The 24,691-nt window shown below is 45.4% G+C and overlaps 1 protein-coding gene across 1 annotated transcript in view; it reads right to left on the bottom strand.

Annotated features, from left to right (window-relative positions):
• Window positions 1-24,691, bottom strand: part of ICE1 (interactor of little elongation complex ELL subunit 1) — a 57,418-nt gene that overhangs the window by 1,517 nt on the left and 31,210 nt on the right. The window contains exons 13-18 of the mRNA XM_068535126.1: window positions 18,170-22,855; window positions 16,769-16,937; window positions 14,014-14,174; window positions 10,983-11,173; window positions 9,011-9,117; window positions 2,659-2,757 (exon numbers count right to left, since the gene is read on the bottom strand). Of these exons, the coding sequence (XP_068391227.1) occupies window positions 2,659-2,757; window positions 9,011-9,117; window positions 10,983-11,173; window positions 14,014-14,174; window positions 16,769-16,937; window positions 18,170-22,855 (5,413 nt within the window). The remainder of the gene's footprint in view (window positions 1-2,658; window positions 2,758-9,010; window positions 9,118-10,982; window positions 11,174-14,013; window positions 14,175-16,768; window positions 16,938-18,169; window positions 22,856-24,691) is intronic.

The raw sequence follows: 24,691 nt of genomic DNA, 5'->3' as shown, positions 1-24,691 counted from the left end.
GTTCTAGAGCCCGCGAGTCACAACTACTGAGCCCGCAAGACACAGCTACTGAAGCCCGCGTACCTAGACACTGAAGACAACCTACACGTTAAGATCATCTCGGATGTAAATTTCAGATGTCACCGTGTGTTTCCGATGGAAACTGTATAACTGCATTACTCCTTTTTTTTTGTTTTAATTTTTTTTTATTGGAGTAAAATCACTTTACAATGTTGTGTTAGTTTCTGCTGTACAATGAAGTGAGTCAGCTATATGTATACATGTATCCCCTCCCTCCTGGACCTCCCTCCCACCCCCTCATTACACCCATCTAGGTCATCACAGAGCACCGAGCTGAGCTTCCTGTGCTTTATAGAGTGTTCCCACTAGCTATTTTATACATGGTAGTGTATATATGTCATTCCTAATCTCCCAATTTGTCCCACCCTCTCCTTCCCCCCATGTCCACATGTCTGTTCTCTACGTCTGCGTCTCTAATCCTGCCCTGCAAATAGGTTCATCTGTACCATTTTTCTGGATTCCGCATATATGTATTAATATATGACATTTGTTTTTCTCCTTCTGACCTACTTCACTCTGTATGACAGACTCTAGGTCCATCTACATCTCTACAAACGACCCATTTTCGTTCGTTTTCATGGCTAATATTCCATTGTATACATATACATGTACCACATCTTCTTTATCCATTTGTCTGTCGTTGGACATTTATGTTGTTCCATGTCCTGGCTATTGTAAATAGTGCTGCAATGAACACTGGGGTGCATGTGTCTTTTTGAACTATGGTTTTCTCAGGGTATATGCCCAGTAGTGGGATTGCTGGGTCGTATGGTAGTTCTATTTTTAAGTTTTTTAAGGAACCTCCATATTGTTTCTCCATAGTGGCTGTATCAATTTACATTCCCACCAACAGTGCAAGAGGGTTCCCTTTTCTCCACACACTCTCCAGCATTTACTGTTTGTAGATTTTTTGATGATGGCCACTCTGATCAGTGTGAGGTGATACCTCACTGTAGTTTTGATTTGCATTTCTCTAATGATTAGTGATGTTGAGCATCCTTTCATGTGCCCCTTGGTCATCTGTATGTCCTCCTTGGAGAGATGTCTATTTAGGTCTTCTGCCTGTTTTTTGATTGGGTTGTTTGTTTTTTTGATATTGAGCTGCATGAGCTGTTTGTATATTTTGGAGATTAATCTTTTGTCTGTTGCTTCATTTGCAAATATTTTCTCCCATTCTGAGTGTTGTCTTTTTGCCTTGTTTATGGTTTCCCTTGCTGTGCAAAAGTTTTTAAGTTTAATTAGGTCCCATTTGTTTATTTTTTTTTTTAATTTTTATTTATTTATTTATTTATTTATTTATTTATTTATTAATTATTTTTGGCTGTGTTAGGTCTTCATTTCTGTGTGAGGGCTTTCTCTAGTTGCGGCGAGTGGGGGCCACTCCTCATGGCGGTGCACGGGCCTCTCACTGTTGCGGCCTCTCTTGTTGCGGAGCACAGGCTCCAGACGCGCAGGCTCAGTAGTTGTGGTTCATGGGTCCGGTTGCTCCGCGGCATGTGGGATCTTCCCAGACCAGGTCTCGAACCCGTGTCCCCTGCATTGGCAGGTGGATTCTCAACCACTGCGCCACCAGGGAAGCCCCCATTTGTTTATTTTTGTTCTTATTTTCATTACTCCAGGGGGTGGGTCAAAAAAGATCTTGCTGTGGTTTATGTTTATGTCAAAGAGTGTTTTTCCTATATTTTCCTCTAACAGTTTTATAGTGTCCAGTCTTACATTTATAACAAAAAATTTTACAAGTTGTATGGAAACACAAAAGACTGTGAACAGCCAAAGCAATCTTGAGAAAAAAATGGAGCTGGAGGAATCAGGCTCCCCAACTTCAGACTATGCAACAAAGCTACAGTAATCAAGACAGTATGGTACTGGCACAAAAACAGAAATACAGATCAATGGTACAGGATAGGAAGCCCAGAGATAAATCCACACACATATGGTCACCTTATTTCTGAAAAAGTATGCATTACTCCTCGATTGCACAACATTCAAATAAAAATGAGACTCATCGCTTCAAAGGGTTACTTTTGAGTTTTAATCTCTTCCCACAAAGGAATAAGAATATAAAACTACATGCTCTGAGGTATACAAATGAAAAGGAAACCACTACTATGAAGACCGGCTCACAAAAAGCCTCCAGTTTCCAAGCTCTCTGGGGATGCTAAGTACTCAGTGATACCCAGGCCACACTGGGGTCGCTGCTTCACACGTGTGACCGCACTTGGTCATCACGACACAACTTCAGCTGGGCCTCTGCAGGCAGCTGAGGTTGAGTCACTGGTCAGAGGTCACAGGGCAGCACGCAGATAGTACCGACAGTTTCTGAGACAGAACGTCAGCACCAGGACGACAAGAGAGTTTCCTCTTACTTAGGGATGCGCTGCCCAACAGGGCGAGTGTCTACCACTGAAACAACAGGAAACCCACACACGTTCAAATGCCAGTGCTGAGAACGCGGGCAGAGTGTGGTTTCATGATCAACCTCCTCTCCCCCAAGCACTGAGAGATGCACAGAGCACGGCACGTAGTAAGAACTCAAAACAGATTTAGTAAGAGGAATGCAAATGATTTTAAAATAATTATAATCAACAAAAGTTTTACCTTCATCCTGGGCATGCTGTATAAACATACCAATAACGGCACTAATATTTTTCACAGCTGATGGAAACCCTTCCTTCAAACCCAACTGGCCTAAACGACCTAGGGAAAAACAAAAAAAAAAAAACCAAAATGTAAACAATCTGTGGTTAAATGTTAACTTTTCATAAGAATTTAAAACTTATGTTTTTTTTCGTTTAACACGTACATTAAGCTTCAGGATCCTGAACTGAAGTTAGATGGGTACCTATTCTTAAATGAAAACAAATTAAACAGTAAAGCATCAGGACTCAATACAGCACCATCCGTCCCGGGGTGGGGGGCTGTTTTGACTGAATGATTCGTCATCTCTTCTGTTACTCACACATACAGATGATACACAGATACACAATGTCTCGCTTTCCCAGTTATCATATAATAAATGGGGTTTAGCAGAATGAATGCTTTTAGCAGGCTCAGAGTGAAATGACTAACTTCTATGGGTTAACGGACTAAATATAAGACACAGTTTGCTGTTACAACGTAGTTGTCTAACACAACCTCCGTTCTCACGTAGAGCAGCAGTGCTCCCAAGTGCGCTCTACTAAACCCCCGGGGTCCTCAAGGTCAAAACTGTGCTTTCCCAACGACACTAAGAAGTGATGTGCTTTCCTTCCAGTGCTGAGACGTGGCCTGACAGTGCAAAGGCAGTGGCCATCAAACTAGTGGACCCTCAGCACCAGTCAGGGCAGTGACATGGAGGTCACTCTCCATGGCCAGGCGCGCACAGTCGGAAAAGCTAACTCACTCAGAGTGTCCTTCGTGAACCGGTAACAATGATTCGTATGAAATCTAGACCCCTAAGCACACGGCTCTGCGATCTTCCGCGGATGGGACGGGAAGGGCACGTGAAGCACACCCCCGGCACCTCGGCATCCCAACTCTCTCCAGGAAAAGCACCTGTGCAGCTGCTTCAGCTGGGAGGGGAACTGGGTGCTTTCTCCACCCACTTTTCACTGAAAGAACCACTGACAAACTATGGCTATTTAGACCAAGACAGACATTTCCTCAAAAATGAGTAAAGTGAACCTGTCACTGCAAGGAAATTTATCATTGTTGTCAATGATAAAATTTGAGCTCTTAAGCAAAATTAGAATTTTGGAAAAACTTCCATCGCCTACCCTAAGCTTGACAGCTTCAAATACTCCAGATTTCTCTGATGAGATCAGTGATGATATTACTGTCTGTTTTCTTGATATTGTTGACATTTGGAAGATCTGTACAAATCAGTATTTTCCAAGTGAGCAGTACATGTTACAAAATCATGAATGGGCAAAAGATCCCTTCAACAAGGCAGGTGGACCCAGGGACTTTGGTGCAACAGAGAAGCAAAGTTCACGGATGAGGTTTCAGATCTCCCACTGCAACTAGCCTTTAAGAAATCATCGCCTGCTGAGTTCCACTGCAGTGTCAAAGAAGAATATCCACAATTACTTGAGCGGGCTATTAAAACACTCCTTTAATCAACTACACATCTGTATGAGACTGGACTTTCTCCAAATACTTCAACCAAAACAACATACGGCCAGAGACTGAATGCAGAGCAGCTATGGGAAACCAGCTCTTCTATGAATCTAGACAGTGAAGAGGTTTGCAGCAAGATAATGTTCCATTCTGCTCACTCTTATTTTTGTTTGTTTTGGAAATAGTTATTTTTCATTAAAAATATCATTTATATTAACATTAGTTTATGACTATTAATTTTAAGTGAATAGTAAACATTTTTTTAAACTCCTAGTTTTAATTTCTAGTATAATAATTGACACATAAAACCTGGAGTGACAAAACCTCTTTGGGGGTCTCACTACGGGACTAAACAGGACAACACTCCTCGCCTAGTCCCCACCCATCCGGACCCTCCTTTATTCCAATGGCCTTGTGGAAACCAGCTTGCTTCAAAGCGGAAGCCTCTGCGCCTCCCTCACGGCCAGGCCTCATGTCCTTTTGCCCCTGCTGTTACACAGAAGGAGGGTTCTGGGACACACCTTGGATGCCGTCTTACCCAAGTCCTCTTCCTGTGCTCTTATGACAACATTATCCTGCATGCTCACTGTTCTGTGTCCATGTTCTCTCTCAATAGTACAAACACAGCCCACAGGCTTAGATGTGACCCAGCCCATCAGCCTCATCTCTGTGTTGAATATGGAGAAACTGAGGCACGGGACACTAAAGGGACTTTATTACTTTGTATCCCCTATAGGAACTAGCTTAGCGCTAGTTACACGCGCCCTGAATGCGGTGATAGACAGCAGACATTCAGTAAATTCCTACTGATCAATGACTCCCCGGTTAATTCCTAATCCAGGATGAAACTGTAAACATATGGATAATCCCTTAGGAAGTCTTTCACAGGCTGAAAAGTAATATACTTCAGAGATCAGAAACTTCTAGGTACTGAGCACTCTTCGATATCTCCTTGCAATTAGATCAAAGTGCTAATAACTGCATGTCACCAGCCCTGTCCTCTGAGACAATCTATCAGGAGCATTCAATGCATGACTATTAGCAGAGAAAGGGACGGTGTGCGTGCCTAGCACAGCTATGGGACCATTTGGCCATGGGGTATGCATGTGTTTCCAGATAATACACGACTGCATTATAGCGGCTCCCTTTCTTTTAATTAAAAATGCTTAATGAAGTGGGTTTTATAAAGCTTTATTTAAGTTAATGGAGCAAATCAGAGATAAAATAAGAGGAAATCATGAGTCTGAGGTATATGGTTTGGGGGAAAAGGCTTACATATATGATGACCTGACGAAGATGATGGACAAATTTGCTAAACAGACGGGAAGAAAAGCCCCTCTACAGAAGGAGGTGAGTGAGTCCAGGGCAGTTCAGCCAACATATTAAAGTTCAAGTAAGAAATGCGGAGTCAGTCTCAATGTCAAAGACAACACTCCCCACTCACGGAAGCCTGAGGAGGAGAGCTTGCTGGCCTTAGGGAAGGTGAGACCCAGTCTACAGGGCAGGGATCAGAGCAAGATAGCTACCCAGGGTTTTCAATCAAGATTTCAGATGCAGGTATGTTAAGGAAAGGATGAGTTAAGACAACTGCAAAGAAAAGCTGAAAGACAAGGTGAGACACTGGACAGAAATCAACCAAGCACTGGCTATTGCGGCCTGACGTGCAAAAACCTGACGTGAGAAACAGTGTTACCCTAGCTTCTAGGCTCTGCTAACACCAGGTGGGCCATTTCAGAATTTAAAGCTCTTTGGGGCACAAAATGGGGTATTCTATACCTTTATACTCCACTGCGACTAGTGGCAGGCAGACTGCCGTCCCCACTCTGCTCCCTTCCCACCCAGGGACCTCAGACAGGGGCTCACCACCTCCCTACCTCCTGCCCCCCCAAAGAGGCCCCGACTCCGCCAGGACACGAGCAGCCTGGCGCAGCCTCTCCCACTCCTCCGCGTGCCCAGGGGTCCAGAGCAATCCAAATGTTCCACAAAACGCTCTTTAATCCATCACTGTTAAGGGAGGTTAGAGAAACCCCATTTAATAATCACATGTAACCATTTCAATTGCTAACAGCGGTGTTCATACCCCAATCCAACATCAGATAACACTGAACCATTTTGCCAGATAGCCTGTTTTTATTTCCTATGGGGTAAAAATCCAATTAGGATTTACAAATTTGGAGTTAAGAATACAGACAATTCCTTTATTTTATGAATGCCTACTGTGTGACTTCATTTATTATTAAGAAATCACAGCCAACCAAGTTAATTATTTGCTAAATTCTTTAGTAAATGTCAGCTTCAGAAACTGCAAGAAGCTTCTCCAGCAGAGTTTCTTCTTAGAAATGGTTCAAACTCCAACTCAGACGGGTGTGTGGGAAGGAAAGCACACATCCACCCCTAAAGCCACCTCTCAGGATTCCGCCCAGTCAACAGAGCAGGACTCACCTGCTTCCACCCTCCCCGTCGCCCACCCCTGCTCGCTGGGACCCCAGCCCCTGCTTTGCTCAGGGGTGTGGCGAGGGGGGTGCCTTCAGCGCCAACAGACTCCCAGCAAAGCTCAGCCCCGGCTCTCCAGGAACAGCCCAGTGGCCCCTCTCGCCCTCCCCACACCAGGCTTTTCACTCACACGAGCTCGACCTGCCCTGGTCCACCTGCGGACCTCAGCAGGGTCTGCCATTCCTGAGTCTGCTCTCATTTTTGACATTACACTTCCTTTCTAATTAGCCATACTCTCAACTAAATTTATTTACTTACATATTATAATTTTATTATACAGTACTGTTAATTATATATTAATTATACATTACTATGACACACATCATTGTATTATATCACTCCTAATTATGTAAATATACATATATTACTCTAAATAATATATATTATCAAATGTTATAAATTATTTTCTCAAAAGCTATATTTTAAAGATTTAAAGAATAAATTAGTCTGAGTTTGACTAAAACTACCAGCCAGGTTTTCTCCCTACAATTATATACCCTTGTTTTTAGATAAACTATGACCATATTCTTCTTAATTCACAAATGAGTTACTTTTTAAGGTATATATTCGAAAGTATTTCTATAATCTTGTGCGGGTTTGTCTGGGACCTGAGAATTTGTAATTTTAAAAAAGCTTTTCAGGCAGTCTGGACAATCAACCAAAGCTGACAAAAGCTAACTGAGGAGGAGAATGACATGTGAGGCCGACCCTCCATCACACATGCTTCCCAGAGCAGGTGGGGTCGACCACCAGAAGCACAGCCTCCCACTCTCACTTCCCTTCCTGTTACAGTCAGTAAGTACACAAAGAAACAACCACTGCAATGATAACAGCAAAAATCACACCATATTTTATAAGTGTGACTTCAGAAGTGTATTCTTCAGCAAATTCCACAGATTCTTCATCTAGGTCAACACGTAAGCATTTATAGACCTAACACCTTTCCTAATTTCTTAAATTCTCAAAAAGCTTTCTCAATTTGGAATGAATTAGTTCAAAGTATAAACACATTCTTTCTTGAATCCATAAGAGAAGCTGCTGCCAAAATCAGAATTTCCAGACACACACATGCCGCCAGCTGACGGCTGAAAATGAGGTCACTGGCCCTTCTGTGCCCTTGCTGCTCCCGCTTGGCACGGACAGTGGTCCTCAGGGCACTGGACCTGAGGCGTTCAGGGAAGCCCCCCACTGGGCAGCTTAGTCATCTCCACTTCCACACTTTCATGTTCTGTATCTTAACTCCAAGTGTATGTTAGGTTACTTCCAGCGAAAACTGTTAGATGTCCACCTTGAAACCAGGTTTTTGTCAAGACCCAGTTTATATATTTATTTACTACAATGTTCCTATGTTTGCATGTAAAATGTGCACAGTGCAGGAATGCAGATACAGTAATAAAATTAGTCAGGGATATTGTATTTCTTACTGTGGTCCATTTATTAAGACTGACTTACGTGATTTAAAGATTCTCAAACCTATTTCAGATGGTTTTAGCTTGGCGTTTTAATTAATTAAACGCCAAAGATACCTAAAAGTCATGATAACTATCTCCAAGGATCTAAAGGGCCCTGACACAGAAATAGGCTGAACCTTGTTTTGTCAGCCCTCAAGCAATCAATACATGGCAGATAGAGGAGTCACTTCAAAGTAAAGAGAGCCTTCTAATAATGAACAGACCTCATCACTGATAATGATGCCTGGACTGGAGAGCAGCTTGTCAGAGATGGGGCAAGAAAAGAAAAAATAAGTAAAAATAAAAAATAAAGATTTGTGGGTGAAAGGGAGGGGCAGAACTAAATGGCCACTGAGGTCCTCTTTAGATCTGAGATTAAAAAGAATCTATATTTCACTTAAAATATTTTTAAACAATTATTTTAATTTGTTTATTCAGCTTACAATTTACAGAAACAAAATAAAACTAGTTCCCAATTATAGAAGTACATAGTTATCCTTATTGAGCGAGTATGAAAAAAAACATCTGGGGTGCAAGCAGGGATTAAGTATCTACTTATTTTAAAAATCAAATTAACTGTAATTTATAGCAATTTATGTATCCTGGAGTGTATATGCAAGTGTGTGCATGTGTGTATATTAAAATTAATATCTGAGAATCAAGAGTTCAATTATAAATAAAATGTACTAACATGAAAAATCTTAAATCTGAAAAAGGTGAATAAAATGTTAATTTACAAAGGAAGAGTATGAGTAATGAAAATTAATTTAGTGCAAAAGTACCTACTCTGGTGGCTGTAAAGTCAGTTACTATAGTGAAGTTTCAGTCAAAATATATTATTACACACTTATTCTCTCACCAAGATATCATCAATAACAAGAACAAATTTAATACAACAGACAACTCACCAATGAGCCTCAGTATTGACGCTATGATAATATCAGGAGTGTATGCAATGTTTGCATGTCCTTTTCTGTATTTTATCCACTTATCCATTACAGGCCACAGCTCCTTACTACAAAATAACAACAACAAATATATACATGTATGTATGTATATGAAAGTATGCTCACCCACCATCGTTCAAACATTAAGAAGAACTTATCTTAAAAATGGTCCATAGGAGACAATTAGTGAAGAGGAGGAACTTTTAAAGATGTAGCATTTTTGGCTAACATGAGAACAGACAAATGAAAGCTCACAAACTTTCCAACTATTCAGGATCTCTGTGCTTACAGTGGCTTTAAAAAGGCTGCAAACACCCATGCTTGCATCTTTATTCTATTTAACCCTTTTCACAAGGCTTTAGCGTAGAGATGCTGAACAATGCCCCCAAGTCACAGAACTGGAAGCAGTAGAGTCTGGATCCTCACGTGGACCATCCAGACGTAAGGTGGCACCTGCGTTCTAGAAGCCTAGTTTCCCGGGGTGAAGCAAGGACAAACAGGCTATATTTTGTACAAAGAACTAAACCAGAGGAAATGAACCACACTTTACATGGATTAAAGAAACTAGATCTACTGACTGAAAACAGTGGCAATTCCTCTTTGCTCTCTCTTTTCAAAAATGTATTAACTTCTTACATAGTATTTATAATATTAGAAAAGTTAAATACAGACAAATGAAAGGAAAATGTACATTAAAAACACATTCTCAGATAACTATCACTCTTTTAATTTGGGGCTTTTCCTCCCACAGACTTCTATGCTTGCATGTATGTAAAAACCACAGTCAAAGTGACTGCAGTGCTTAGGAATCAGGGTCTGGAATCGCCCAGGCAGAGATCCTGATATCCAACACTCTGTCCATACCGCCAGCGGGGGGACCTTGGACAAAGCACCTGTGACTGGCACCACCCCTGGTGGTCTCATCTGTCATTGGGGATAGAAGGGCCCCTGCCTCCTGGGCTTCCAGGAAGATGAGGCCCAGGGTAGCCACTCACACATCATTACCCAGACAGCACTGAACAGACTGTCCTGGCACTTTCTTAGTAACAGACTGAAAAACACTTTTGTGTCAGTATACAAAAATCCATGTATATCTATTTATTCTAATATGGCTTATATAGACATTCCATAATTCAATTACCTATTATTTGACATTCAGATGTATAATCTTTCCCGAGTGTTAAGAAGGGAAAACAAGAGAACAGATTTCCACAGAATATATTCCTCAGGTGTCTCAAAGATACAGACTATTATTAATCCTTTGATGAATCCTTTTCAATGTAATAAACCCCTTTAAACCAGCCTTTCTCAGTCAGGGTTTTAAGAAAATTACGGGTTGTAATTAACTGCAGAACAGTTATTTGACTACTTTCTCCATTCTCCAAACATGCTGCATAGATAGATGAACAGAGAAAAGTTAATTCATTACATAAAATGGACGCCTGAGCGTTAACAGGCCCAGTTCTCTCCTGAAACCCCAGTGAGAAGAGCTGCTGACCCAGAATTTTGAGTATTTCTGTTCCTGTGGGTTTTTCCATAGTATCTGTACATTAAGATAATGACCATCACATTTCAATCTACACGTATTCGCTGAGCACCTCTCCTGTGTGGGTGCTGCCCTCTCTACGCGCCGGGGGAGGCCAGGGAGACCAAAGTCCCCCCTGCATGAGATTCATTTTCCTTTAGTAATAAGAGAATACAGTGAAAAGTAGTGAAAAGTACCATAAAAAAATAAAGCGAGGGGATGTGGCAGTGACACTGGCATTTAAGAGTAGTTTTATTAACTCTTACTCAAATCAAATCAAAATGTGCTTTGTAAATGTTTCAGCTGCCTTAAACAGCAAAAATGGTTCAAACCACAATTCAGCAATCACTGAACAGACTACCTGACAATTCAAATAACCCAACTTAGGTTAGCAGAATAGCCCTGTACCTTATAATGTTGTCATGTGTCCAAATCCACTTCTGATGGCAGCAGAGCAGATCAATGGCACATATGTACTCCCAAGTGTTATCACTTAGGTCTTCACCAAATCTTTCACTGGACTGAAATTCTGTTTTTGGACATAACTGTATGGTCAAAAGCAGCTTTGAAACCATGAAGCCAACATCTGCAGGAGCATTCTAGCAAATAAGGTAAAAAAAAGAAAATTTAGAGTTTCAAATATAACATATCTCATGCGGGTGATCTCAAAGAGTATTAACAAGCATCAGATGAATAATCATTTAATTTTAAAGGACACCTTTTGAAAGTTATTTTGAATAAAGAACTATGTTTATCTTAGTCATAACATCTGTCCTAAAATGATTATACAATGGTGGTTGACAGGCCAGATAAAAAAGCTCCAAGCAGAATGCAGAATCCAGTCAGGTAGGAAAGATACTGCAATCCAGATAGGAATGCAAATTTTCATTAACTGAAATCAGAGAATTAAAGTTTTATTAAAAAAACAATTTTTAATCTTTAAAAAATTCTTCAATAAATTCATTCTGTCATCTTTCTGACCCTAGATATCAGTCTGCTTTTTCCAGAAATTCGTAAAATTGAATCAGATTGTACTAGACTCTTCTGTCTGGCTTCTTTTACACCTATGCATGCTTTTTTGATATTTTTCCACGTTCTTGCACATATAGGTAGCTTGAACACCCCTTTTTACTGCCGAGTAGGAATCCACTGTATGGATATACCACAGTTTGTCCATTCACCTATTGATAGAAATCTGGGTTACTTCCAGCTTTAGGCTGTAATTAATAATGCTGCTTTGGACATTCATGTACAAGCCTTTTTGTGGACATAAATTTGACTTTCCTTGGGTACATACCCAGCAGTGGATTTATAATTTTTTTCTTTTTTTATTGGGTTTTGTTATTAAAAATGAACAAGGGGCTTTCAATCTCCTTTTACACCTGAAAAAGACTGGAATTAGTTGGTTCTTTAAAGATTAAATTCAGATGAAATCTATACACGCTTCTTGTATACTAAATTTTTAGTCACCTTTTCAACCTTTTAAAATGGAAAACAGCTGGTTTATTCCAGTGTTTTACCCCTAAAGCCAATTTTGACCATTTTTATGTTGCTAAGGAACCATCCTCGGTTTCCGAACCTGCTATGAAGCTGTAGGCGGCAGTCTTCTCATTCTTCACCCTCCATATCTCTATTCACACTGCCTCTCTCATTCTGAAATCTTGAACATTTTTGCTTTTCTCTTTTTACATTAATCTGAACTGAGTTACCTGATTTATTAGTATTTTTTAAAGGCAATTTTTTTTTTGTTCTCTACTTCATTACTATTACACCTTTTAAACTATATTTTTTTTCTGGATTCCTTCTCAAATTTTTAATTTTTAAGATGATTATCAGGGAACTTTATTTATTACTTGTTTAATAATGAAGACATTTAAACTATTTCAATGAGTGTAAGTTTTCCAAAAACGAGAGGTCTTCGGTATGAAGGGTCTTCCTTTCATACCAAATACTGTGATTTTACTTCTGAGTTTCTATTTGTTCACAGATTGTCCAGGACTGTGTATCTCGATCTCCAGGGAATTTTTATGGAATCTTTTAATTCTTTGTCTAATTTTACCGAGTCATTGCCAGAGAATTGAGTGTAGACTCTTTACTTTTTAAAAATTAAGGTCAAATGCATGACTGGTTTTTGCAAATGTCACAGACATATGAAAAAGTACAGTCTTCATTCAAGTTTACTTTTTATATTGTTGAATTCCACTACCTCTTTACTTATTTTTGTGCTTCACACCTATTGAGTTCTGTAGGATAGAATTTGGAAGTCTTGTACTATAATGGTATTTTTTTTCCCACCCAAGTATTCCTCTTTTTTTTTAAATAGCTTTGACTTTATATTTTTATTTGATATGATACAGGCTAAACACACTTATTAAAATTCTACCGTCTTCATTAATCATGTTTTATCATCCAAACATATCCGGCTTCATCCTGAACAGGACAAAGGAGAAGGCTCCAGTGCACAAGCAGGCGGACCAAGCAGGGACAGGAGTGGCCCTGCAGGTAACCGCGGAGGGTGGAAATGCGTGTATGGATGCTCTTCTCATTGCTAAGGGACTGGAGTCTGATGGTACCTCACACCAATACACTCTGGCTTGTCTAGGTGGATTGATGAAGAGATAATTACAGACTTGCTTTTTAAAATTCCCTAACTTTTTATCCGCCAATAGCCCTTTCCTTTTCTTTTTATAAGAAAATAAAAGTCTAATGAAGAGTAACTGATACCAGAAAGTACTAAAAAGGAAAGCAAAATGACATACAAAAGTCGACTACATGCATAAGCCAGAATTTTTTTAAAAGAGGACAGTAAAACAGTCATTAAAAAGGGCAGAACAAAGTGAAAGTCAACCCCTCACTGACTTCAATACCTCTTCTTAAAGATTACCACTAGCAATTCAGCAACCAGCGATTCTCATTAGAGAAAATCTATGAAGAAAAGAACACCAATCTAGATACTATATTAACATATCAGTCACTAAAGAAAATAAGATAATGAAAGAAAATATGGAACACAATACTTAGAACAAACACAAATTCCATCAACTGGAAAGAAAAACAGAGAATATTAGATTCAGAAAAAATCGTAACAGGAAGGAATTGAGATACCAATTTTTTCACCTAAGTACCTACTATAGAAGCAAATGATGTGCACCTCCTCCGAGCCCTCACATATATATGCACATGTATAGATTTCATCAGCCATAAATTAGTACACAAAAGAAACTTTGTTCAATTAACACAGCACACAGGTCTACAACTTCTCCCAAAGTGTCTCATGCATACTTAATGAACAAAACGCATAAGCTTAGACTAAAATGTTATTTTAAAGGATCTAATATGAAGAATAATATCTCTGAAATGCTCACAAACTAATACAAAACCAAATAATAACATTTATATAAGACCTACAAGTACAGTATTACAAAAAAAGAAACCTCACCTTCTCCCAATTGAGGAAAGCTCGCAAACAGTTCAAAACTTCTCCTTTAGCGCGTTGCCTGGCTACCAACTGCATTGCCTTATTAATCACCGATTGAGAGATAAATATATCATGCCACATGTTTGCAATGAACAAAGTCAATTTTTCAGACTCTGGAAAATCTATGAGAAAAAAACAAGATAATAAACCTTTATGTCTGATTAAGTGAATAAATGACAAACTAAGAATATATTTGAATAATTTCCCCTTGTGCACAGCAGGGCCACCTGAAGCTAAAGGGAGGAAGCCTGACGAGGCCCCAGCCTCAGTTATTTCAACTCTGCTTCTCCATCTCTCCCACCCATCCCTCCCCTCCCCCCGCCCCCCCAGCCAACCTTTCTTTCCCTTTGGCCAACTTTCTTTAATAGAATTTGAAACACAGTGCATGAGTATACACCACTGTAGAAAAGAGCAATAAACTCCAAAACAAGGAGAGAAGGCAAACCTCCTCTCGCAGGTTCCAGACCCTGCACACCCAGAACCCGCCCATTTGGTGCGTGTCCTTTCAGGCCATGTTTTATGCATTTACAAGACAGAACTCACTTGAAGAACACCTAAGGCTTTTGGTATGAAGGGATGTTTTTTCATAAATTATGACTGATAATCCATTTCTTATGAATACCTTCTCCAATGCCACAGCTTGTCTTTTCTGTCTGTCTAATCAAGTTAATCGAGGCACAGCTTACACACAATAAAATACACTCTTTAAGCAGACAGTCTGAAGGATTTTGACAAATGAACACACCCATGTAACCCCCACTACAACCCACAGATGGAACACTTCCATCATCCCAAATTCCCATGGTCTGACCCTTTCAGTGAATCACTTCGTCCCAAATACAGACAAGCCTGATCTGCTTACTGTCACTCTGCACATGTGCCTTTTCTCAAATATTTATGAAGAGATTCGTAAAGCATGCACCCTCTTCTGTCTGGCATCCCCCTCTCAGCAAAATCCATGTTGCCGCACGCATCACTAGCCCTTTCCTCGTTTGTCTGAGTAGTATTCCAATTGCTTGATATACCACACCGGTTTTTCATTCAACTCCTGATGGACCTTTGTTTCCAAACATGGGCTATTATGAATTAAGATGCTCTGAATACCTGTGAACTGTATATGGATATGTGGATATGTCTCTATTTCTGTTGAGTAAGTACCCGAGAGTGACATATCTGTGTCATATGATAAACTGTTTAATTTTATAAAAAACTGTCGAAGTGTTTCGCAACTGGTTGTATCAGTCAACACGAAGATTCGTATCTTGTTTGGCATGACGCCGCATCTTTTTCGTTTTCTCTGTTCTATTTTATCTAACACTGCAGGGTGTATAGAGAGAGGGTAACTCAAAGCATAAACTCACTGCACTATTTTGATCTGTTACTTTGGAAACCTTGTGCTTATCTGATTATACTTCCTCCTGTCTCAGGACTCCACATGCTGTTCCCTCCGCCTGGAATTCTCTCCCTCACTTTTATCTTCACACCTAAGTTCAAAAGGCACTCCGAGGAGCGAAGCTTCCCTGACCCCTGAGACTCTCTCAAACCCACCTTCCACAGCACAAGTCATTCATTCAACATATACTTAACGAGAGCATACAACACATTCTTCTGGGGTGAGGATGTAGTAGGAACAAGACAAACAAAATCCCTGTCCTTACAGAGTACGTGACCTAGTAGAGGAAAGAGACAGCAAACGAAAAGGTAACAGCGTAACCATAGCAAAGCAGAGGGAACAGCTTCCCGACAGAGAACCTGTTACAAAGACCCAGAGGTGAGAGTGGGCTGGGTGTGTCTGAGGAAGAACCAGAAATCCCACGTGGGCTCTGCAGAGACCCTGTCGCCCTGCTTCCTGCTGCCCTTCACTGATAAAACCTGACGTGTGCGCCCCACTGGAAGGCTGTATCTATACCTGGGTTTGGTCACCATCAAAAGCCTTAACACTTATGTGCACCCCGTAACTATTTGTTAAATAAGTCAGTGACTGAAAAAATAAATGAAGTGGGCAACAAACACAGCAGCCTCACTCACAACTCTGCAAGTGACAGATTCAATTATCCTGATATTTAAGCCCCATAAACACTATGGTAGTAAAAGATTATCAATCTTTGCAATCTAGATAAGACTCTCTGATGTAGCATTAAATTCCATTTGTGTATCACTTTGCTATATTCAAATGTTTCCACTGATGATCTGATATGAAGAAGGAGTCCTATTTGCTCCATTAATAGACTTAAGAAATAGTAGTAAAAGGAAAAGAGAATCAAAGGACAGCCCTCCTTTCCACTTCTCCCTGAAACTCTTCTTTCCATGAGCTTATGAATCCATCTTAGCGTTTCTGCCCTTTCCAGCTAGTTAACAGAGCAGAGCGGTTTGTCACTTTAAAATGATTCCATTATCTTGTGTCAACTATATCTGACTCTAAAGTAGCTGCACAAGGAATAAAACCGATACACACTAATGAGAGATACACTTTTATACACAAGTGGAAATGTATATACTGACCGAAGTAAGCTTAAGTCACACACATTCTCCCACTGAAAACCAGGTATAGCTGGGTCTATAGCTAAGGCCCTTCATGCCTTCTGGCAAATGCACAAGACAACATGATTTTAAAAGATACACAGCAATACCTTAGCTGAAAATACAGATGCACATATAAGCAGATAAAAAAGCAACAACCCGTGTTCAATACAAGAATGTCGCCATCTAAACATACCTTCCTTAAGTAGGCTGTAGCAAAACAAGCGAGCTCTTTCCAAGTCTCCCAGCTGCCGACAAATACCCACATACACTCTGCAGAGGGCGTGGATGTAATTGTGCTCCACAGACATCTTCTGAATTTTCAGTTCTGAGAGAATAGAGTGAAGCAAGCACTCTGCTAAAGGCTGAATTGGAAAAAACAAAAAACAAAAACGAAAAGGCAATGTACACTGATACTTATCTTCAGCCTACTAAAGACCAGCTAAAAGTTACAAAATTAAGTACCTTTTGGAAAGTTGGAAAGATAAAACATGCCCTGTCTCAGAGAGTAGAGGACAACACCCACCGTGGTAACTTGCTTTAGCAGGGAAAGCCGTGAGGCTCTGGGAGGAGAGAGCCCACGCCTGTCGGCGGCCGGGGGTCAGTGGGGCTGCAGGGGCCACGGGGCGAGTCCCAGGACACCTGGATGCCTACTGTCACTACCACCACTCCTACAAATGACCACTTTTTGGTTTCTACTAAAATAATCTGTATGTGTGTATTAAATCCACTCGAATTCTACTCCCATTCTTGTTTTCTGAACTCCAACGTACTCTACACATTTATCCTGTTTAGATCTTAAAATACTGGGTAATGTTTTCCTCGCCCAGGAAAAGGAGCATTAAATAATTTGATACACTCAGTCATTTGAAAATAAACATCTTTCCAAAGTTACCTGTACTGCTTTGTGCTTTCTGAAATGCAATCTAAGAAAAATAAATATTTATACCATTGTGATTCCAAGGATGTACAGATAACCGATAAAGCATAATCCATGGGACACTGGAAATCATCCACCCAGTATCAACATAAAGATGTAGAAAATAAAAACCGAGGAAAGTCCTAATAAACCATGTAGGTAAATCTGCATAATCCTCCCCCAGCCCCCTTCCCGAAACTAAGCATCTGTTCCTGTTTGATTTCTGACCTACATCAAGGGGGGGAGGGTGCGAAACCCACACACTACCTTTCTGACTCTCAAAATTCTCAAGTGTGTATATAATACCATTCACAGAAAAGAAAGGCTCTAATTACACAGCAATGTGATGCTTTGAAGCAAATCATTTCGAGCTTTTAAGCATGCCAGAATCAATGGGAAATACGCAATTTACGTCCTGACAGGACTTTTTTTTTTTTTCCTTTAAAATTTTAAGGTATTTGGTGAATACAAATTATCAAATCTCCAACGCCTTATCACTTCTCAAATGTATAAAATGCTGGCTAGAAATAAAGTATAGGTCCTAACGTTTACACGGGTGACTGCCCATCTCTGAGAATAAACTTCTGTTCAGGGCCAGCTCCCCTTTTGCTGACAGGAGACGGCCTGTGTCTGAGGACATGCGATTCCTAACGCCCCCAGAGCAAAGGAGCCACATACCTTTTTTGTTGTGCTAAATTCATAAACAACTTCTTTCTCTTGATCTCTCATCACAGGCTTTTTGGAGATGTTTCCCACATACACATGACTACGAATGACAGGTAACAGGTCAAAGGACGACTCCGCGATCTTCTTCAGGGCCTCCGCTACGGCGCCGTCGTAGGACTCCACGGTCTCCTTGGGGCTCAGGGGTGACTGTGAGACTGCACCGACGGCCAGAAGACGCCGCCCCTCCTCCTCTGCCCTCACGGCTGCAGCCTGGGAGGGGTTCCGTTGGGGGCTCCGGCTGACGCCCTCCGAGGGCAGCTCTGGCTCCGGGGACCCGCTGTCCAGGCGCAACCTCTTAGCGCTCCTCGGTGTACCCGCTGACGGTGCCCTTTTCCCGCCCGAATCCTGCGGAGGCCCCAGATCTCTCGACTTGTCCCGCTTACAGTCACCACCAGAGCTGCCCCCTGCTTTCACAAAGGCGGTTGAGCTTGAAGTGATGGCTTTGAAGCCCCTGATGGCGCTGGCGGGCCCCGGCAGGTTCTTGGGGTTGGCCGGCGGGCCTCGCGTGAGCTGGATGTTCCCTTTGAGGATGCTGAGGGTGCGGGCCCTGGCGGACAGCTCTGGGTACATGGTGTCCAGGATCTTCACGGAATTCTCCTGGGGCGCTGCCACCGCCGGATGGGCAGAGGCGAACGGGGGCAGGCGGCCGGGCACGGGGACGGCGTGCTTTGGGGTCGCAGCACAAAACTGCAAAGGCGATGACAAGACCCTGTCACTGGCCGGGGCGGTGGACGGGGATGGGGATGCGTGTGGAGGAGAGGAGTGCCCCGGCTCCTCCAGCAAGGGGGACACCACAGGAGACACCACAGGAGACACCGGGATCTCACACGGCGGAGAGATCGGGCCGCGGGGAGAGACGGGTGAGGAGGGGCTGGAACTTGATGTCAGCGGAGAGGCTGGCTGTGAAGTCCTTGGAGGCGTTGCTATGAGAGGAGCCAGCAGCGGGGGCAGGGGGGGGCCCACCTCCTGCCGGATCTTACTCAGCGTGTCCGCACAGCAGTCCGCAGGAGTGGACGTGTCGGCGCTGGCTAGGATGGTCTGCGTTTGACTCCTCTGAGTTTTTCCGTTCCCTCTTTCTCCGGAAAATGACGGAGAAACTTCACTCTGAGTCGTCTCCACTCTGCTCGACGCTAACGTCTTTACCGGTTTGTGTGTTTGATCTCTGTTTGAAATCTTTGCTCGACTCTTATTTTTGCTCAGCGGCTCTAGCTTCGAATTACAGTAAGTGTGATCCGAAGGCACAGTCTGCGTCTCAAAGTTTTGATCATATATCTCAGCGCTAATCCTCACGCTGGGTTTAACGGGTCTATTCCGCAAACGACTTTTATCAAAGTTAGCACTCTGACCGCTGCTTGAGATATCGCCCTGGGTTCCGGCCACACTACTGCCACACTGGGGCTCCTGAGAAGGAAGGCCAGGGCGACCGGTCTCTGGGGACTTCTCCTCCGAAGGAACGGGAATGAAGCCAGCTGCCAGCCCTTCTGGGTCCGGGGAAACGGGGGCGTCTTCAGGAGCGTCACACAGGATAACCTGGTCCACATCTGGCATGAGCGTTACCCCGTTGATGATGGTCCAGTTGTCCCCTTTCTCAATGACTAGATTCTGATCGTTATTTATCAGCACGTTTATAACCTCGGAGGTCACTGTAGAGATCTGACACTGAAACGCCATGTCCCCCGGCCCCACTCCCGGGGCAGCGCACAGGGGCGAAGGCTCCGGGGGTTCTGACGAGACCCCTTCCTTACCATCCCCTGGCCTGGTCGCATCCAAGTTACCCCCAGACCTGCTGTGCGTGTTTTCATGGTCAGGCCCACCACCAGTGGGAGAACCGCCCCGAGCGCCCGAGCCAGCTGGTGTCAGGGGCGCAGAGGAGCCGGCTGTTTCCCGAGGCAGCACTTGCTCTTCCTCATGCTCTGCTGTCACGCCGTCAGGTGCATCCTGCCCACCCGCGTCCTCGCGGTCGGCCTGCAGCTCCTGGCGGACCCTGGTGAGCGCCCCGGGAAGCGTCTCCAAGGAGCGCTGGGCCAGCTGCCTTGTGCCCTTTGAAGGGCAGTCGTCGTCCTCCGAGGAGCCGGTGCACCCCTCAGAGGCTTCTAGTGCCTCCTCTTCACACACGTGCTTTCTGTACTTTTCTCCTGAGGGTTCCCTTTGCTTTAATTCCCTGTTCATCCCTTCATTTAGGGTTCCTTTGCTAGAACATTCTGAAACAGAGTCCCCCGAACTATACCCTCCTAACTGACAACTTTCAAGAAACATCACGACCTCGGACGCGGAAAGCCCGGCTGTCTCGGAGAGCGCACCGAGGGTGCAGTCCCGCAGAGCCGCAGCCAGGCGCCCCACCTCCACGGAAGGCCTGGTCTCGGCCACGCCGGCGCCGGCGGCCCCCAGGCCCCTGCCGGAGGCACCGACCGCGCTCTGCTGGCCGTCCTCCAGCCCGGCCTCGGGGTCGTTCTCTCCCTCGCTGCAGCTCGGCGCCTCGCTCTCTTCTACCTCGGTGTCACCTCCGCCTGCCTCGCGGATGCCCGTGTAGCAGTGCAGGGCACCAGGGAGGCTACTCTGAGGCACAGCACGCTTCTCCTCGCCTTTGCTGCCAAACGCTGGTGAAAGAGCGGTCTCTGCAGTGTCTAGGGCTGCAGGAGAAGCCCCCCCAGGAGTGTGAGAGGGCAGTTGCAGATGCTCCTTTGGGCCGTGCTCTACAACAGACGGGTCCCGTGTCACGGCCAGGGCCTCCCCAGAGGCTCTGACGGTGTCTCCAGCAGGAAAACCTCTTGACAGCGTCACCTCCGTGGCTGGAAGTTTATCCACATCCAGCCTGGACGTGTCCACATCTGTGGCAGGAAGACACGGGCTCTGCTCCTGCACCTCTTCCTGCACTGCGGCTTCCATCACGACGTCTTGGTTTGGGACCAGGATGTCGCCAGAAGAGAAAGATAATGTACTATCTGTGGGATAACAGGAACTTTCTACTGGTAAAGAACCCCCTGGAGAATCAAAGTCTGATTTTCTCCAGGGGGAGGAAACTCGCGGGGCAGCGCTCTCTGTAGCAGCCGCCCCCCTGCTTCTCGGTGCTGTGTGCGCTCTCTCCCCACATCTTGCTCCAGAGGGCGTCCGACCAGCCCCATTATCAACGTCTGTCACTAAGGGGGGCTCCCTCCTAGCCAGTCTCGAGGGCTCCCATCGTGCGCCCTGCATGGTTTCGGGCCGTGCCTGCTTGGTGATAACTGACACCTGGTTAGGCAACAAGGATGCAGGCGCCCTGAACCCCGCAGGACTGTTATCCTCTCCAGCACATTCAGGCGTGGACGCTGAGCCTCTACTTTCTGAGGACGCCGCCGCCTCTTGTTCACGTTCAGGTTGAGGTCCCAGCCTTTCTTCACCACTTCGCCGTAACAGATCACTGTGGTGCCACGAAGTGCTTTTACCAAAGCCAAAGCCACTCCTGATCAAGCCAGACTGAGGCCCTGCCGACGATGTGAAATCTGACCGACTCGGCGTGAGCTCGACCCTCGGACCTGGCCTTTCACCCGGCCCGCCTCTGGCGGCTCCCGAGAATCCTGACTGCAGGAGTGAGCAGATATCGTTCATGCCCCTCACAAGGGTCGTACACCCCACCTCGCTGCCCCTCTGACCGTTAGAATCAGACGCCTCCGACACTGGACTCAGAGCGCGTAAGCTGTTCTCCAGGTGGCCTTCTCCTATGGGACACTCCGGGGGCCCAGAATGCACATCTGTCATGGTGAACATGGCAGCCTGTTCCAAACGACGCAGTTCAAGAGGGCCTGCTTCAGTAGGAAGAGATGTTTCAGCGTCATCCTCCAGCCCAGGGGGAGAGCGGGGATGACCGCAGAGAGACGAGGCTCCCGAGGCCACAGGGGAAGACGACTCCTCCCCCAGACCGAGCGCCGCGGCAGCCAGCGCGGCCCCTGCTGCTCCTGGGGCAGAGGGGTCTCCCAAAACGAACCCTGGCATCGCTTCTCTTTCCTTCTCCAATTCTCCAGACAGTCCCTGAAAATGACCAGAAGTGGACAGGCGACCTGATGCCGAAGGGACCCCATCAGTCAGTGTCCGCTTGGTCACCTCCGATTTGGGTGAGCCTATCACTCCGGACACTGGGGTTTTTCCTTCAGGTGCGCTGGGCTCATTCGATGGCCACGGGCCCAGGGGAGGCTGACACGAGGCTGACGTCCCGAGCGCCACGCCCTCCTCTAGAGCCAGGCTGCTCGACAGCGTCTCAACACGCTCGCTGCCCGTGGCTATAGGACGTGTCTTCTCCGTCTGCACCGACCCATCCATCTCCCGAACCTCCAAAACACCTTTTTCTCCCTCGCTCACGGACTCAGATGACACTGTCCAGTGTTTCTCATGAGCAGAGGGGAACGCGGCTGCAGGTCCTCTCAGGTTTGCTGTAAATGTCCCAAACCCAACCGCTGTCACCTCACTGACTTCCAATGTATTTAGAGCTTGGGTGGCTTCGTGTGGTTGGAGCTTTTCCTCCCATGTTCCAGTTCCTTTACTTTTTCCGGATGAGCTAAAACAGTCCAGCGATTCAGGGGTATCATCTTCTGAAACAGGCTCCGAATTTCTATGTTGGGCCGAGTCATGATCACTGGAATCCGTACACTCTCCGAAGTAGATTTCCTTAAATATAAATGAATTATATTAATTAGTTAGTAAAATACTACTGCAGTCAACTAAACGCAGCTACCAACTAAATGCATTAAAAAAGTGTGTGCTTCCTGAAGAATCTGAGCAAAGGGTAGTCCACTCTCTGGACTCTATCAATGGATGGGTAGGTCTCAAGGAGCACAGCACTGCTTCACCTTCTTTCCTTAAAGAAGCTGCCTCTCCCCAGCGTTTCCTGCACTCACACTGCTTCTCCCCAAACGGAGAAGCTTCCCAGTTCTACTCCACATGCAGCCTAGGGTTACGTCTGTTCTCCTAACTTCGAAGCAGGCCTCCTCTCAACTCTGACGTCCCCATGTTCTGGCCCAAAAGGCTTCCGCCTCTAGCTGCCCAGCCCCGCCTGCCTTCCCCGGCGAGCCGCGGGCTCTGGCCCAGTGCAGCTCGCCCCAGCGCCAGCCCGGCCATCGCTCTGGGTGTCACCCTGCAGACCCCTCTGGCCACACCTCATGCCTGTGCTGCACCCTGACACCTCTGCCTCCTCCACGGCCCCTGACTCCGGGTCTGCTCCGGAAGCCCCCCGTGACTCCCCACCAGCCCCTCCCGTCTTGAGCGACCCGCAGCTACCACACGGCCCCCAGGAGAGCCGGTTCAGCCACCCGTGCCCCCTGGCCTGCGAGGCCCAGGGACTGACGAAGGGTCACCACCGTTGACATGAACTTGCTCCCACTGGAGAAATCCTTTCCTCCCTCGGACGCTAGGGCACCATCACCCCCTGGTTTTCCTCCACTGTCCTGACCATTTTCAACCTCTCTCCTCCTCTTCTGTTTGGCCGCGTCGGCACTGACAGCTCCCCAGGACTGTCGGGACCCGACCCTCTTCTACACACGCATTCCGGCTGGATGGCAGCACGCAGCCCCGGGCCTCTGCTGGCCCCCAGGCTGAGGCACCCCAGCACCTGCGTCCACCCAGCCTGGCTGAGCGCCACGCCCATAGACGGGGGTGCACCTCGCACACGCCGCACCTGGAAATCCCGTGCACACCTAGCACTTAACATTCCTAACATTACCTCCCCGCCCAAAGAGGTTCTTCTTCTCTGTTGCTTCCAGCATCCTCGACCCCCACTCGCCTAACAACCGCACCGCAAATCTCTCGAGACGTGCTGCTCGCTCAACCTCGGGACCTTTTCCAAACCGGTTGACTCAAATGCTACTACTGTTCAGCTGTCAAGAACTGAGGAAACTGCTGATTAAATGACTTCCCGACTACAGTCCTGCCTCCTTCCCGACTCTCCCCTCCCCCTCCCCATTCATACTGTGACTAAACGAAAACCTTCAAGTGGAACTGGACCATTAGCTCCACTTCTTTGGATCCACCGGGGACTTCCCTTTGCCTTCAGGATACAATGGAGAGTCCTTAGGACACACATGGACCCGGGGACCCGGTCTGGGTGACTGCTCCCCAGAGTCAGGTTCGCCCCGAGTCCTACACCTCTGTGTAAAGAGCTCCTCCACCTGACACAACGCACCCTCCACACGCTGGGCCGGGACGCCCGCTCGCTGGAGACGCTCCCGCCGCCCTCCGCCCGGCCTCCTTCTGGCGTGAGCTCCGTGTCCAGGCCCCTCTGGCAGCATGCTTCCCAGCAGCGTGGACTCCACCACGGCCCCATTATGGGGGCGACCGCCTCACAAGACAAGACCCCACCGGGGTGACCCCGGCCCATGTCACCTCAGCCTTCCCAACGTCTAGCACCAGCTCCAGAACGTAACAGACATGCATTATGGTTTCCCGAATGAAGGATGTGACTCAAGGAGTCATTTATCTGTTCCTTAAGCCAAAAAGCATACAAATCTG

The sequence above is a fragment of the Eschrichtius robustus genome, chromosome 2 (assembly GCF_028021215.1).
Source record: "Eschrichtius robustus isolate mEscRob2 chromosome 2, mEscRob2.pri, whole genome shotgun sequence".
NCBI classification, from domain to species: Eukaryota; Metazoa; Chordata; class Mammalia; order Artiodactyla; family Eschrichtiidae; genus Eschrichtius; species Eschrichtius robustus.
This window is presented reverse-complemented; position numbering and strand designations above follow the sequence as displayed.